The sequence below is a fragment of the Anolis carolinensis genome, chromosome 2 (assembly GCF_035594765.1).
Source record: "Anolis carolinensis isolate JA03-04 chromosome 2, rAnoCar3.1.pri, whole genome shotgun sequence".
NCBI classification, from domain to species: Eukaryota; Metazoa; Chordata; class Lepidosauria; order Squamata; family Dactyloidae; genus Anolis; species Anolis carolinensis.
Genome location: NC_085842.1, coordinates 144,025,037 through 144,043,208, shown reverse-complemented (window position 1 = coordinate 144,043,208; position 18,172 = coordinate 144,025,037). Strand labels below are relative to the sequence as shown.

The following is an 18,172-nucleotide window of genomic DNA, read 5'->3' as shown; positions in this document are numbered from 1 at the left end:
AAACCATCAAGCTCTGTACCTGCAATAAACTTGTTTTGATTTTATTCTAATTAAGCCTCTGTCATACTCTCCTGAAGTGGAACACCTGAAGTGGAACAAATCAACACCTGAAGTGGAACAAATAGAGAAAGCTTATAAGAACCAGTACCATCTGCCTGACGTCTCCATTGGTGGCAGCGAAGAAGATAATCAAACAAATCATTAATTAACATCATCTCTCACAAAACATCTTTATTAAGTGGTGGTATCTGTGTGTGCGTGTGTGGGATCAAAAAAGGGTTCCATCTCTGACACACATTCCTGTCAGACACCTCACCTCTGTACAATATTGGTGGCAAAGCTGAGGGGATTCAAAGGGGATTCCATCCTCTGCCACCTAAGATCTCCACAGGGACAATATTCCCACACTAGCTGTAAACCAAATCTTTTTATATTAAAGAGATAGCAAATAGTTGTGATCATCTACCCTCAAGAGATCACAAATGGAGTTGCCTCAATGCAAAATATCACAAGTCTTTACATAAAAAGAGTATTTTATTTGTTTAAAACAAAAACCTACTAAGCACAGCTTAGTATCCTTCACAACTGGCAAATGAGTGATGGCATCACGGCGACCCACAAAACAACAAAACTACAGGCCCCCCAACCTCGAAATTTGACAACACAACCCATCATCCACGCCACTAGGTTGATACAACAAAAAGAAAAGAAAAATGAAGTCCTAATTAGAGGGAGAGGAATAATTGTTTTTATCCAATTGCTGCCAGTTAGAAGGCTAAGCTCCGCCCACTTGGTCTCCTAGCAACCCACTCAGCCCAGGGGACAGGCAGAGTTAGGCCTCACTTAGGCCTCTTCCACAGATTATCTCATTTGCACTGGATTATATGGCAGTGTAGACTCAAGGCCCTTCCACACAGCTATATAACCACTAGATGCCTCTCCCAGCACACAAATAGCTCCTAGACTCAGTCGTTTGCATGATGGTGACCCACAACATGAGGCACCATGAAACATTATCCACTTGCAGGGTTATTTTTTTAGATCTGTTTCTGGCTCAAAATGGTTAGTAAAACTTAATAACTTGATCACTCATTAAACCATTCGTAACTTTGTGTGGTATTTATAACATGTTATCATCATGAAATATACTGCTTTGAAACTGGGCCCATCAGTTATAGGCAGTCCTTGAATTACAGACATCCGATTTACATATGATTACATATGAGGGCGAGACAACAGGAAGTGAGAGGTAATCTACTCCTAGGAAGATAAATTCACTCCTGAAAGTTACACTTTAAAAAATCTACCTGTTCTGACTTACATACAAATTCAATTTAAAAACAAACCTATATAACCTATCTTGTCTGTAATCAGGGGACTGCCTGTTCTCAATTGGTTTTACCAGTTGCCTCCTTTGAAACATAGCCTATCAGCAATATTCACTCCCATTCTACACTCCTGCTATCATGCTCCATTAGCACTAAACCAAGCAAATAAGGAAATAAATAATATAGTACGAAATAGATCAAAATGCTTTTTTCATTTTATGATCCCTTTTCACTCGAGAAATAGTGAAGAACATTGGGAAATATAGCTCACCTCCTCAATTACAACCAAACAACATATGTAAGTACTTCGAAGTGTTAATGTTACGTTTTATGGTTATTATTTTGCTGGATGCTTTATAATGAATCAGTTTCCACTCTCGGCTTCCAAAAAATAATAAAAGCAGACTTAAAAACTGTATACAAAATAATCTTACCTATACGTGTAAGGTAATTCTTGCATTTTGTAATGAAATGGAACTTGCTAAGTAGGGAAACTGGGTCAAAGTCACATACCTTAAGGACATGGTGGAACAAAATCATCTATTTTCATTCTAAGTTTTGTATATGTTTGAGAAAATCACATACATATGGTGTATGAGTGAATGTGGTGGTATTTATGAGTGGTAAATAAGCCTCTTACCTTGCAACATGCATCGATATGCAGATTCAGATATTGCGTAAATGTGTGGAGGCATCTCATGACGCTTCTTTCCCCTGTACATTTCAATAATATTTTCGGAATAAATTGGAAGATTCTTGTAAGGATTTATGACTACGCAGAAGAGTCCAGAGTATGTCTACAAGAATACAAAAATTAATGGTTAGTCTCTTCTACCTGCCTTCACAAGAAAAAAAAAAGCATTATTCCATAGAATACTGGCATGATTCTTCACTTGAAAGGTATTGTTGTGTGACTTGAAATAATTTCCAATATATGGCGATCAAAGGGGGGTTTTTTTGGCAAGATTTGTTCAGAGGGAGTTTTCCTTTCTTTTCCTCTGAGAGCAAAACACTGTTATGTATCCATAGTCACCCAGTGGGTTTCCATGTCCAGGTAGGAATTTGAACTTCTATCATAAAATTAAATTGTAATAAAAGGCTTTTAAGCAGCATGCATAACAAGGTTTAGCATGGGTTAAAAAAAGGGGGATCACCAATCAACAACACCAGAGTCAAACCCTGCCCTCAAGTGGTGCCATATCAGATGGTATGGTAACAGTAAGAATAAAGAGGCCTGCCAGAAGACACTTGAGATTTGATTCTGAAACTGTCCATCCTTTCCTGAAAGTAACCCTTTGTCAAAACTATTTATTTATTACAGTTATCAAGATAAAAATTGTACAGTGTTCCCTCACTTATCGTTCCAGGACCACCCACAGTAAGTAAAAATCTGTGAAGTAGGGACACTGTTTTTATTTTAATATTTATACATTATTTTAATATTTGTACTTTATTTTAGCAGTTACAATATACAGTACACTGGCAGAGAAGAAGAATGGAAATTAAATAACCCTTTTTAAAATTTCCAACCCTTCCCTACCCACCCCTCTCTCCCTTTATTTCTCCCTTCACCCCCTTCCAAAACCCTTTGCACACCGCAAAAACCCGTGAAACAGCGAAAATACCGCGATAAATGGTTACATTATTGAAAACCCGTGAAACAGCGAGGGAGCAAAAAGTGAACTGCAAAGTAGCAAGGGAACACTGTATATGTTTAGCAACAGGTAAGTTGTTGTTCCCAATTTTATGAAGACTGAAGACATATTATTTTTGTTGCTTATTCGTTCTGTCGCTTCCGACTCTTCATGACCTCATGGACTAGCCCACGCCAGACCTTCCTGTCACTCCCAGCTCCTTCAAGGTCAAGTCAGTCACCTCAAGGATACATCCATCCATCTTGCCCTTGGTCAGCCCCTCTTCCTTTTTCCTTCCATTTTATGGGAAGAGGGGAGAAATATGCATGTCTGATGATTTTATAACAGACATTACTGTGGCAATTTAGCGACATAGCACCAAACCACATATTAAAAATATTCCAAGCTAAATCCAATGTTTGTCCAAATGTTGTCATTGTTGTGTGCCTACAAGTAGTTTCTGACATATAGCAATCTTAAGGCAAACCTATTGCAAAATTTGTTAAGAAAGTGTTTGTCATTGCCTTCCATTGAGGCAGAACAAGTATGACTTTCCCAACATGGTTGAGTGGGGATTTGAATCCCAATCTTGCAGAATGACAGTCCAACACTCAAAGAACTACACCACACTGTCACTTTAGCCTCAACTAAAGTAGACATAATGTTCTATTAGGCAAAAAGATAAAGAGTAAATCTCACCCACCCCAATGGTGTATTCTAAATGGAACCAGTAATTGGATTTGTGCTTTAAACTGAAAAAATATGAATTCCCATAAAAGGTAACATCTGACACAAATCTCAACTCTTTCCTGGCATTGTAATACTATAACATTGCTCATTAGTTTATTACTTAGTAATCTGACATTTGTGTACTATATTCGTAATTCCTAGAAAGCATCTGGAAGTATTCTGGTTGGACACTGTAGTGTCCTAAATGTGTTGTTTTTTTAAAAAAAAAATCACTGTATCACTTCAGTAAGTATTTGCAGAACCTTGTCTAAAATACATTTCAGCACTCCAACCCCTCTGGGTAAAACGTTCTATGACCTTCTCAGGAAGAAGAACCATTAGTTGCCTAAATTCTGCAGATGTTTAAATTGCATTCCATGCAGGCTGTGAAGACATCTTTCTTAATTATAATTTCATAACAGGATGCATTTAAGCTTTTATCTTACCAGCAACAGCAATTTCTGTCTGTCTGTCTGTCTATGTGTGTATGTACACACACATTTCTAGCAATCAATTGTACTGTATGTTACATAATACCTTGATTGGTCTACAATAGTATTGACTTGAAGTATACCCTAACTAATTTTAAACAAGTTCAATATTAGATACTGAAATATGCAAAATTTCAAAAGCATTCGATTTTTACATTAGGAAATCCATGATAAGTGCTTTCTAGAAAACAAATTGTTTATCTTATTGGTGAATCTGTATGTTTCAAGGGAATATATTCGCTTCCAATTGTTATAATCTTGCTAACCATTTGATCAGGACACCATGGTGGCTCAAATAGTCTTTATGCAGAAAGCTGCAAATCTGGGTTCAACCCGCTAGATTTACACTTAAGTATATAATTAATTTATAACCTGACATTCTCCCAAGATGGGATAAATGTGGATTACTACATCTAAAAGCCTAATGATAAAAATATAAATAATTACATAAGTTAACCAAATTAAAATATAGTACTCTAAGGAATGTAAAACAATATAAAAACATAACAAAAGCATTGCACAATTTCCAATAAAAAGCCTTCTGCATAGCCAGTTAGAAATGCTACAAATTTCTGATTTAGAATCAAACATTTCCTTGAATTAGGTGGAAAAAAATAAATATTTAATTGGTTGCACCAAATCTAGATAATTAATTTCATCCAGAAACACCTGGAGCTTGGGAGCCATGCCATGCTTCCAAACCTTGATCAAGAAAGGTTAGTAATTCTCTAGTATGTTGCGTTCAGGGAGAGGAAACAATGTAAATTTGAACCACACATAAAGGGGTCCCCTAAACTAAATCTATCTCTAAATCCCCTATCAACCATCTCCTCACATAAAAACATAAACTCGCTGTAGTTTAGTGCAGCTCAACAGATGCTTGGATTTAAAAAGAAAATATGATGCCTTCCAAATTGATTAGCTACACATGCAAATAGGGAACCTAGACAAGATAAGCTAATGAGGAAGCCCAGTTGTACAAATACCCATAAACAGTATGACCTAGCTAAGAGCTCAACTAGTGTCAAGGTGTCACGGTACTGGAACTACAGTGAGCTTCTCAACAGGATAATGAGGCAAAGGTTAATCAATGTCCCACTTACTTCTGGGGCATTGAATACAATTTAGGGTTTCAAATAAAACAAAATGGCTATGAAGATAGAAAGCTTGCAATGGGCAACTAGTTGCCTGGTAGAATGCCCCCAAATAAACTCTAAGGGTGTGGAGAGTTTTCCATTAGATGTGAAGGTACTCTATTCTCCCTAGGGTCAAAGAAAAATTAATGCTCTGAAATGTTCAGCAGAGTACACGGGGTGCATTTCTATCACACAGGTGGGTATGGGTTTATTTCAGACATGTGGCCCACTTTGCAATCTGGAACCTTTTATGTTGGCGATGCAGGTGCCAAAATACCTCATTGTGGTCCCCCAATTCAGAAGGAAAAAACAGAATTAACATAGTATATTCTGCCACTTGAAGCTGCGAACCATGCATGTTAGCACGGCATGAAAAATGTTGAAGATGCTTTACATCCTATAATACCAAATATTCAGTTAATTCTTTATGTAAAAATAAACAAGCATATTCAACTCAGTAGTACATACATTATTGAAATGTACAGGGGACAAAAGTGTCATTTACACAATACCTGAATCTTTATATTATCTTTAATAAATGGTAAATTATATGTATTTAATAATACATATAATTTTATATTGCACAGTTTATATGGTGATGTTAGAAGCTTTGAAGCCACAATAGGAGTTCAGAATGCATTGCTGTTACTGTTTTTTAAAAACACAGCAAACAAAATGAAAAATTGATAGAAGAGAACTAGTAAGACACCACCCACAAACTGTATTTCAGGAGCAAGGAAGAGAGTATGGCTGGTTTCTTTTTGCACCTAGAAAGCATAGTGTTAAACAAATCAAATCCTCAAAGGGAGCAAACTCCTTCACAGCATTCCTATGAGTAACAAAATGATGGAGGATGCTCAGAAGTAATTTCGTAAGTTAATCATTTCATTAATCCCAGAATGATCCTAGGATAGAAAAAGAAGTAAGAATGTCATATAAAGGAGAATGTATTGTTCATACAAGAAGACTTCAATTAGTCTCATATAAACTGGATCAATTGTGTTCCAGTCACAACCAACCATATAGTTTATATTCGGCCATACATCTGAATAACAGGGAAGTGTCTCTAAACTTAAATCAAAATGCTGATCAGAGGACTCTGAGTACTGACGAAGCCAACTGGAAACAAACAATGATATGATTATATTTAATTTACATGAATTCCAATGCATTTACCTTTTTAATAAATTGTTAAAATGATAGAATTTGTTTAAAAAGATAAGTTAAATGTCAAAGTCATACACACCAGACATGGGATGATTAAAATCATGGCAATCACTGAGGAGATCACCATGATTTAAATCACCTATTTAAATAAATCATTGATGTAAATAGTTTTTCTTGATACTTAACTATTTAACAACAGTCAAGTATGATAATTAAAATATGCTATTTTATAGCAGAGCTGTGAAAATCCTGCAATTATGGCATTCTTCTTTATTAGTGCCCAAAAAATTGCTACAACTAGATCTCTTTCAATCTTTTCTTCAAAGTCTGAAATAGAAATACAAGTGTTCTGCTTTTTTCATGTTTGGATATACTTCAATGTACTTTATTTTTAAATTAGTTGAAACTATTTTATTATTTACTTAAAAATTAGTAATTTGACTAACTTTTTTAAATAACTGGTTTACATTTTATTTTTGGTAGTCATTCATTTTATTTACCCTTGAAAGTTTCTCCAGAATACCCAGGAAGCACTTATTTATTTATTTATTTATTTATTTACAGTATTTATATTCCGCCCTTCTCACCCCGAAGGGGACTCAGGGCGGATCACATTATAACACACATAGGGCAAACATTCAATGCCCATAAACACATCAAACAAAGACTGAGAGACACACACGCAGAGGCAAGTTAACTTTCTTCTGAGGGGATGTTCGATTCTGGCCACAGGGGGGAGCAGCTGCTTCATCATCCACACTGACGGCACTTCCTCATTCCAGGTCGTAAATTAGTTAATCTTGCCTCCCCACTTTTTTTATTAGTGGTACCTTATTTCCTACTTGATAGATGCAACTATCTTTCGGGTTGCTAGGTCAGCAACGAGCAGGGGCTATTTTTTATTTTTAATTGACGGGTGCTCACCCCGCCACGGGCTGGCCTCGAACTCATGACCTCATGGTCAGAGTGATTTAAGGCAGCTGCTCAACAGCTGCGCCACAGCCCGGCCCCCAACACTTGAAGCCACAACACTATAAGATTAATTGGAATGTATGCCACAGATAAGCAAAACAAAAAAAATGTAAACCAGTTATTCAATAGATCTCATAGTATTCAAGAGATCAAGAGATGGATAACAAGTACTTTCAAAGAAACTATTTGGAAAATAGGAGCTGCCTTCAGAAAATGTAAAGATCATCAAATGTTTGAAACAAGTAACCAGACTATAAAAGTACAGATTTTTGTTTCATAAAATTTTATCATCTTAAAATATTAGCAGTCCACCCTCATCCTGCCAAATATGAATCTGAAAAACCAAGCTAAATGGTTTTAATACTTCTGAAAAAATTATCTGCAAACTTGGGTAAATTCCTTCTCTCCAAGAGGAAGGAACCCCATAACTGCACCACAGCCATTATGATTTTTTCCCTTAACTCGTGTGCCTGTGGTCCAAGACAGCATCAATAAAATAACGCTGAAATGCTTAGATGATCAGTTCCTCAGCTTTTGCACAGATCACAACATCTTCTCTATTTGCCTCCATTCGCATCTATTTTGAGCACGGGTTAACCAGTGTACCATTGTACAACTATAATAATAATAATAATAATAAGAAGAAGAAAACTTTATTTATATACCGCCCTATCTCCCGGATGGGACTCAGGGCGGTTTCCAATCATAAAAACAACACATACATTACATAACAACATAATAACACATTATTAAGCAAGGTAAAACAATACAATTATATAGCAATAAATAACACTTACACAACCTGATCAAGGGGATGGGAACCATAAACCCAATATATTAAAATGTATCATTGTAGGCTAGATAAAACTTGTGCAATATCTTCAGGCCCAGAGATCGGCGGTATTCCAATGTAATTTTACTCAAAAACCTGCCGACACCACCAGGCCTTCAGTTCCTTACGGAAATTGATCTCTTTTGGCAGTGCATTCCAGAGCCAGGGGGCCACTGCCGAGAAGGCTCGTCCCCACCAGCCACACTTTAGACAGTGGTGGGAACGAGAGGAGAGCCTCCCCGGATGATTTCAAGGTCCGCACTGGCTCATAGGAGGAGATGCGATCATGGAGATAGGTAGGGCCTGAGCTGTATAGGGCTTTAGAGGTCAAAACCTGCACCTTGAATTGGGCCAGGCAGTTTATCGGCAGCCAGTGGAGCTGCTTTAATAGGGGCATTGTGTGCTCCCTATAGCCGGCTCCAGTTAGAAATCTGGCTGCTGATCTTTGAACCAGTTGAAGTTTCCGGGCTATCTTCAGGGGCAGCCCCACGTAGAGAGCATTGCAGTAATCCAGTCTGGATGTAACTAAGGCATGGAGCACCGTGGCCAAGTCAGACTTCTCGAGGTATGGCCGCAGCTGGCGCACAAGTTTTAATTGTGCAAAGGCCCTCCCGAACACCACCAACATCTGGGCACCAAGCGCCAGAGATGAATCCAGGAGGACCCCCAGACTGCGGACTTGCGCCTTCAGGGGGAGTGCAACCCCATCAAGCACAGGTTGCCACCCAATACCCCGACTGGTCCCACGACGGACCAGGAGGGCCTCTGTCTTGTCTGGATTAAGCTTCACCTTGTTAGCCCTCATCCAGTTCGACACAGCTGCCAGGCACCGGTTTAGGATCTGAGCGGCTTCCTTGGAGTTTGGTGGAAAAGAGTAGTAGAGTTGGGTGTCATCTACGTAGAGATGGCACCGAATTCCAAAACCCCGGATGATCTCGCCCAGCGGTTTCATGTAGATGTTGAAAAGCATGGGGGACAGAATGGAACCTTGTGGGACCCCACAGGTCAAAGGCCAGGGGTCCAAGCAGGTGTTCCCCAGCTTCACCATCTGAGTACAATCCACCAGGAAGGAGCGGAGCCACTGCAAAGCAATGTCCCCAAGACTCATTCCCGAGAGCTGCCCCAGAAGGATACTATGGTCGATGGTATTGAAAGCCGCTGAGATGTCCAGGAGAACCAGAAGGGATGCGCTTCCCCTATCTAGTTCTCTGCGGAGGTCACCCACCAAGGCGACCAAAGCCATTTCAGTCCCATGACCAGGTCTGAAGCCAGACTGTGACGAATCCAGATAATTGGTCTCATCCAAGAATTCCTGGAGCTGAGAAGCAACCACTCTCTCCAGGAACTTGCCCAAAAATGGGAGGTTGGAGATTGGTTGGTAATTGTTCAATAATAATGAGTCTAAAGTCGCCTTTTTAAGGCATGATGGGACATGCCCTTGCTGCAAAGAGGCGTTGATTATACCCGTAAACCAATCAGCCAGCCCCCCACCGGCAAGTTTGATAAGCCAAGATGGGCAAGGATCTAGGATGCAAGTGGTCGCCCTCATCGCTCCAAGAACCTTGTCAACGTCATCAGGCTGAACAAGTTGAAACGAATCCAATAAAACCTGACAGGTGCCTCAGTTACATCCCCTGGTTCTGTGCTAACACCAGCGTCCAAGTCGGAGCGAATTCGAGCAACTTTGTCTGCAAAATGAAGTGCGAACTCGCCACATCTGGTTGTCAGGTGATCAGAAGGCCCCTCCCCCTCAGGGGGATGGAGGAGCACCCTGACCATGTTCGTCTCTCACATTATACGTCATATGGAATGAATCAGACCATCGGGTGGGAGGATGACCAAGGGGTCTCGTCTATCCCTGTGGGTACCATGTTGCCATGGCATTGCTCCAGTGCCCTTCTGTTCTGCACATCATGTAGCCTGCCAACGATGTTTGACTTGGGCAACGTGGCATACAGGATCTTTCATTTTGATATTTTTTGAACATCCTCATTGTGCAGTCCGCATTCCCTCTGGGTTTGGAGAACCATCTTTCAAGGGAGGCATGGGTAACTCATAGTTGTTCCGATAGAGCTTTTGTCATGGTTCATGTCTCTGCACCATAGCATAGGGTAGGTAGCAGGGTCAATATTACAGTATTCATCTCCAGGATTGTAAGCAGATACAAATTTTAAGAGAGGAGACTATTTTCAATCGGATGGACCACTTCAATTGATCAAGAGTCACTGTGCCACCAACAAACTCTGTTTTCTCTATTTTCCCACAACAGAAAACATAGTTTTTGCTTTAAAAAAAACACTTTCCTATTACATCCAAAACAGGAATTGCAATTTAATATTAAACCCTTGTTTGGATATAATGGGAAAATTTGGTAATGGCTTAACAGACAACAGAAGGTTTCAATTACAGTATATAAGTATGAATCCTGAAAAGACAGAAATCCTCTCAGTCAGTCATGAGGCCAATCAGGGTATAGGGTGGCAACCTGTGCTCGATGGGGTTACACTCCCCCCCCCCAGGACACAAGTCCACAGTTTGGGGGTCCTCCTGGACTCAGCTCTGACGCTTGAAGCTCAGGTGTAGGCAGTGGCTGGGAGGGCCTATGCACAATTAAACTGTGACCATACCTCGAAAAGCCAGATCTGGCCACGGTGGTCCATGCCTTAGTTACATCTCGTATGAACTACAGCAATGCACTCCATGTGGGGCTGCCTCTGAAGACGGCTCAGAAGCTTCAATCAGTACAACGATCGGAAGCCAGGCTGCTGACAGGGGCGGGTTATAGAGATCATACGACTCCCCACCTGAAACAGCTTCACTGGTTGCCTATTTAATTCCGGGCCCAATTCAAAACGTAAGTTATTACCTATAAAGCTCTGCACGGCTCAGGTTCAGCCTATTTATGCAACCACAACCCCCCCCCCCCCCCTCAATCCTACCTCCATTGCAAGCAAGGCTGGTGGGAACAAGGGAGAAGGCCTTCTCAGGAGTGGCCCTCTGACCCTCGAACACCCTCCCCAGGGAGATCAGACAAGCACCCACTCTTACAGCATTTAGGAGAGACTTGAAGACCTGGTTGTTTAAACAGGCTTTTGGCAGTGATTAGTCAATCTCTATGATATGGATTTACCTCAATTGGGATAACAAGCCCCTTTAGCTCATAGGAAATAACTGTGTTCTCATTCTAATGTTCATAATTTGGTATTTTGTTACTTGTTCATATTTTATGTTTCATATCGATTGGATGTGTTTTTAATTGTTTATACCATTCTATGTAATTTTCTGTACTGCACTTATTGTATTGTATTATTATGTTGTAAGTCACCCAGAGTCCCCTGGGGGAAGGAGTGGGATATAAATAAACTTTATTATTATTATGAGTGAGAAGAGGAAAAAGCATACAGTATTAACACATGGGTTATTTAACCCATGAATGCTCAAGACTCATAACTCATGGTTTACCCAATAGAGAACATTAAACTTATACTGACAGCACTTCATAAATAAATGGTAATAGCATGTGAATCAGACTTCTACATCACAATCAGCATCTTAAGTTGTACCCCAAATACACATACTCAAGAACCCGTGCTCATCTACACAGGTAGTGTTCCTAGATAAATGACATATTTTGTGCTTGTGGAAAAACTCATCTTCGAAGTCAGCCCTCCTAGATGACATTGCAACTGTTAAGGCGCAAGTTGCTTGGCTGAAAGAGAACTGTCATCTTGTCAAGATTTGTCATAAGGTAGAGTCACATTCTGCTACTACCTTGTTCAAGTACTGCACAAGCATTCAGATTTGGAAGAAAATAATAGTGTCACTGACCAATTGGTGAATCCAACTACCTCCTGTCTCAGTATTTCTCCTAGTGGCCTCAAACATTTAAGTAGAGTGATAAAGATAAAAAATATCCTTGAATACCACAAAACATTGCAGACATCAAAAAATTATCATTTAGTTTCAAAACAATCACTGTGACACATCTTCAGGTAACAGTACTATAATTTTTTTTTTGTGTCCCAGGAGCAACTTGAGAAACTGCAAGTAGTTTCTGGTGTGAGAGAATTAGCCATCTGCAAGGACATTGCCCAGGGGATGCCCGGATGTTTTGATGTTTTACCATCCTTGTGGGAAGCTTCTCTCATGTCCCGGCATGGGGAGCTGGAGCTGACAGAGGGAGCTCACCCACTCTCCCTGAATATGAACTGCCGACCTGTTGGTCAGCAGTCCTGCCAGCACAAAGGTTTAACCCATTGCATCACTGGGGGCTCCAGTATTATAATGGGAAAAAATAAATGATTAGAGAAATAGGATGATTATCAGAATCAAAACCACTCTACAGCTGACGTTATAAGACAAAGAATATCACACTTGAAAATGTGGGTCTGCACTCAAATAAATGATTACTTACATAGATGAGCCCAGAATAGTATCGGTCCTTCAGATTATGCAGAACAGAGGCTTCATTTAAACAGGTCAATTCTGCCATGTCTTCAACTTTAGAAAATTTGGGGGGATTCATCTTTTGAATATCATCTTTGTTGACAACTGCTTTCTTTCCATTTTCAGCCAGTTCAACCAGCACTTCATCTCCCCGCTCCTCTTTGATACTAGCAGCTTCAAAGCCATGACGTTCTGAAGGTATCCACACCAGTTTTTTAGCAGTCCAGTCAGCCTGGGTGGCAGGGTTGTAAATAACTGCCCTGTCCACAAAGAGGTATCTCTCAGGGTCTTCTTGTCCTGTCCTCTGTGCCATCATAATGGAAATATTCAACAACTGCAACCTAGTAAAATTAAATCAGAAGTGTCAGTCATAAATAATCAAGGAACACAAACAGGTTGATTTCTCAAAGGTAGTAAAGGCAATACGCTTGGCTCCTTTACTTCTTCCTGTATAGCATATGTTTCTATTCTTCCCCCATCTCCCTGACTTTGCCCATGTAAAAGAAAAAATTATGGCGAAGTGGAAAAGGAACTGAATCTTCAAAGTAGGTAAGTCCAGCAGATCCTCTTCCTGAATACCACCAATGCCTGTTTCACTTGGGCAAGAGAGGTACCAGATGAAAACAGAAACATGTGGCACACCCCAATCCCAAACAGCCTCTCACCACCAACCACCCCCCCACACCCAGTTCATTTCTTGAGGTTACTACGTTTCTTGAGGTTACATGGTTACTACGTGAATGTTCATATGGAACATTCTTCCATATTCTTCCAATGTTCTTCAGGAGATCGGCACAGAATGGACAATGATACCTCGCCCTGCACCTCCTGCCTGAATCTTCAGACAACAACTCCCACTTCAGGAGGTGGGGACAACGGTAGAAGCTCATAAATAATCAAAACATATGACTCCCATAAAAATGCAGGACACCTGTACAGTAGCTTTAAAGAACACACTTTCTGCAATAGTCAAGATAGAAATACAAATCTAATATCATGACTAACTTTTGAGGCACAAAAATGTGTTGGCTAATATGATCACCAACTTCCAGTCCACAGGTATTATGTGCCCCCAAAGCTCTTTCTCTGTGGCTCCCAAGCTGCTGAGATACTGCAATTGGTCATTTTGCTTTTTCCTCCAACTCTACAAAATTCTTTATTCCCCAAGTGGCTCCTTTGTTTGGCCTTCCCTATAAGAACATACACTACATTGGCTCACCCTGTCTTCAAGCAGACAGATGACTGCTTCATCCATTTCCTTCTAGGTCTTCTCCAAAATAACATTTTGGCCATCCCAGATGTTTGCCAGCTAGAAAAGCTTAGGTATCAATTAACTTATTTTTTCTCCCTCTCCCCCAATCCAAAGGCATCATGTTGAGGTCTTCATGTATACTTCAGATGATTTTACTGGGAGTTACTTTCACTTTTCAAGTAAAGTACAGTAGAGTCTCACTTATCCAAGCTAAACGGGCTGGCAGAAGCTGGGATAAGCAAATATCTTGGATAATAAGGAGGGATTAAGGAAAAGCCTATTAAACATCAAATTAGGTTATGATTTTACAAGCACCAAAACATCATGTTATACAACAAATTTGACAGAATAGTTCAATACGCAGTAACATTATGTTGTAATTACTGTATTTAAGAATTTAGCACCAAAATATCATGATATATTGAAAACATTGACTACAAAAATGGCTTGGATAATCCAGAAGCTTGGATAAGTGAGACTCTACTGTATAAGTAAACATCAACTTGCTTTCTGTTCCTACTTTCCTTCCTCTCTTACATATTATTCAGTTTTTTAAAGGGAAAAGCAAATCAACTGAATGAATTGGTATTCAATTGTTGCTATCAGGAGGAAAATGAACAATTTGGCTACCAATAATAATAATAAAAACTCTAAAAGCAGGACAGCAAATAAAGAGTAACACTAAAAAAAAACAGGGGAATTCCAGACAAGAAACAATCAGGACCAGTTAACACCCTCCAAGAAAGTATTCCCATAGGCAAGAAGCATCCAGGCTTTGAAGCTGCAAGGCTATTCAATGCGAATCAAGCTGGCCAATTGGAACATTCACACCTGCCTCAAATAGACAGGAGTTCTTTCTCTTCATTCCAGATATATAAACCCCACTTGACAAGTTTCCAACAGATCTCACAACCTCTGAGGATGCCTGCCATATGTGTGGGTAAATTGTCAGGAGATAATGCTTCTGGAACGTGGCCATATAGCCCAGAAAACTCACAGCAACTCAGGAAGGAAAAGGCTTTCTTCTTCTCCACAAGAGCTGCTTGCCCTAGGTTCTTGCTGTCCTTCAGTTTTCCCACATGATTTTTAGCAACCAACAAGTAATCCTCAGGTTGAGAAAGGAAAGAGGGATCTTTCAACAATAAAATTTGTGGGATTCCCCTTTCTACATGTTCCTTCAATCAAGTCCCAGTCACCCCAGCTTTCATTCTGTTCCTCCATTAACATTTAACTGTTTACATTTGACCGTAATTAACAGGTAAATAAAGTTAAGACTTGTTTTGATTCATGGTACAGTCCTCTTTAGAAATGGAACACTATAATGTGGCAGAAGATTGTGGTCCCTGGTTTGCATAGTGTGCTGTCTTACACACAATGTTTCTTGTTCTATCAGACAAATATAGAACCTATACAGACTGATTACTATTTGCCACATTGCTGAGATGTGCTTCACCCTACAACAGCAGCACAAATTACCCATCGTATCCCTTACCATCAAAAGAGGGCATCTATCTTTTCAATACCCATTCTGAAGAGGAACAAAAACAGTTGTTCTTTCCTTACATACATTTTAAAGACTAAATTCTGTTTGAATGCATCACTCAGCCCATTCTCCTTCAAGTGAGCATTCAATACAAGTATATAACTAGTGTCTACAATGACAGCATGTCAGCCTGATAAGTCACTAAAGCTTAAGAAATGCAAAGCAAGCGTGAAGCCATTCAATCCACCAGAGGGCCACGATGAAGCCTGTCTCCCTTGCTGCAGACCAGCTGAATTCACAATATCAAACCAAGCACTGACTACAATAAGAACAGCAGAAATACTGGGCTTCAGAAGAAACTGTTCATAAAGCAGTAAACAATTCAGAGAGCAGTACACAGCAGAGGGGGGACATTAGCAATACTGGGTTTTGAATCCCAATGGAGCAAAGTAATTGGAAAAATTGGATCAGTTTATTGAAGAGATACTATGAACAAATTTGACTGCCTCCAAAATGGCACCTTTGAGTATATAGGTAAAAGGACACCATGTTTAATGGGATCCTATACATTATGTGTTGCAGAATTTGGTATTTATCTCAAAACTAGGCATTTCTTTTCCTTCTTTACATAAACATAAGACCTCAGAAACAGGTGAAGATTGTTATTCTCATCAAAGAGAATGGTGCCTCAATTTGGAATCGACGTGCATGGCATATATCTGAGGAGACCCCCTTTTTCTTTCCTACACAAAATAAGGAAGGCGCCATCAAAAAGGTCTGGAAGGGGAGTGGTAACATTCTCACTGTGTTGTCAAAGGCTTTCATGGCCGGTATTAGTGGGTTGCTGTGAGCTTTCTGGGCTGCATGGCCATGTTCCAGAAGCATTCTCTCCTGACGTTTCACCCACATGTATGGCAGGCAACCTCAGAGGTTGTGAGGTATATTGGAAACTAGGCAAAGGAGGTTTATATATCTGTGGAAGGTCCAGGGTGGGAGAAGGAACTCTTTAGAGGCAAATGTGAATGTTGAAATCAAATGTGAATGTTGCAATTTAACACCTTGATTAGCATTGAAAGGCCTTGCAGCTTTGAGGCTTGGCTGATTCTTGCCTGGAGGAATTCCAGACATGAAACAATCAGGGTCAGCTAACTCCTCCTAACAAAGGATTCCCCCAGACAGGAATCAGCCAGGCCTTGAAGCTGCAAGGCTTTTCAATACTAATTAAGATGATTAATTGCAACATTCACACTTGCCTCAAGCATACATGAGTTCTTTCTCTCACCTCAGACATTTCACAGATATATAAACCTACCTTGCCTAGTTTCCAATATACCTCACAATTTCTGAGGATGTGTGCCATAGATATGGGCGAAACATCAGGAGAGAATGCTTCTGGAACATAGCCCAGCAAACAGCAACCCAACATTCTCACTGTTTATCCTTACCTTGATCACCAAGATAATCCCAAAATGTTCTTTTGTTACATATTGAGATAGGATCTCTGTCATACATGTCTCATTTCACAGTATTAAACAAGTAGTGACCAGAATAAGAAATAAGCTGAGGCAGCAACAGGAAAGGAGGCTGGTTGGGAAGTCTGCCTTTTCAAGGACATCCATCCATCCACAAACATGTAGACAGAACAATGCTGGGCCAATCCACCCAACAGCTTCAGGCGAAAGTGTGGGGAATAAACTGGTGCAGCTTCCAAGTTTGGAACCAATGCACAGCATAGAGGAGAGGAGGCAGACTAGCTCAATCAGAGAAGTCAATCATAGCAGAGCACTTGATAAACCAATCTGAACACAGCATATTGCTTGAGATCACAGAAATGCTGGACCACTCTCACAACCACCATGTTAGACTACACAGAAGCCACTGAAATCCACAAGCATGTGGACAATCTCAACAGAAAGGAGGAAACCATAAAATGAACAAAATCGGGCTACTGGTGTTTAAAAAACTTCAAAATCAGGACAGTAAATAAAGAACAACACTCAGGAAACAGAGGAATTGCAGGCATGAAACAATCAGTGCCAGCTAACACCTCCCAACAAAGGATTCCCCCAGGCAGGAAGCAGCCAGGCTTTAAAGCTGCAAGGCTACCCAATGCTAATCAAGGTGATCAATTGAAACATTCAAACAGACACGAGTTCTTTCTCCCATCTGGGCATTCCAGATATATAAACCCCACTTGCCTAGTTTCCAAACAGACCTCACAACCTCTGAGGATGCCTGCCACAGACGTGGGCGAAGCGTCAGGAGAAAATGCTTCTGGGACATGGCCATACAACTCACAGCAACCCAGTGATTCTGATCATGAAAGCCTTCGCGAACACAGAGGAGGTAAACCTCCCCAAAGGAGAGCATGAAAGAAACTGTGTGCAAGGAAGGACACGCAGCGGGGTCCTCGAGGGTTCACTGAGCAAAGGAGATTATTGAGGGGGGCGGGGTTGAGCATGGCCACGCTGCCTACACAGAAACCCCCAGACCCACACAAAGAAGGAGCGAAAGAGACACAGTCCTGCCCACGGCCACGGAAGGGGGTCAACGCGGCCCGTGACACACCCACCCTCCCAGGCAGCCCCGTCCCCACTGCGGCCCGGTGGAAACAAAGGGACACGTGCGCTCCTCTGAGAGCCCCTTGCCGCCAAAAGCACTCCGGGCATCCTCAAGGAAAGGCCGAGCGACAAGGGCCACGC

General features: G+C 40.6%; 1 protein-coding gene across 8 annotated transcripts in view; it reads right to left on the bottom strand.

Annotated features, from left to right (window-relative positions):
• Positions 1-18,172, bottom strand: part of myh10 (myosin heavy chain 10) — a 113,031-nt gene that overhangs the window by 94,512 nt on the left and 347 nt on the right. For all 8 annotated transcript variants that reach the window (XM_062970719.1, XM_062970717.1, XM_062970718.1 and 5 more), the window contains exons 2-3: positions 12,704-13,076; positions 1,969-2,125 (exon numbers count right to left, since the gene is read on the bottom strand). In XM_062970719.1, the coding sequence (XP_062826789.1) occupies positions 1,969-2,125; positions 12,704-13,051 (505 nt within the window). In that variant the 5' untranslated portion in view covers positions 13,052-13,076. The remainder of the gene's footprint in view (positions 1-1,968; positions 2,126-12,703; positions 13,077-18,172) is intronic.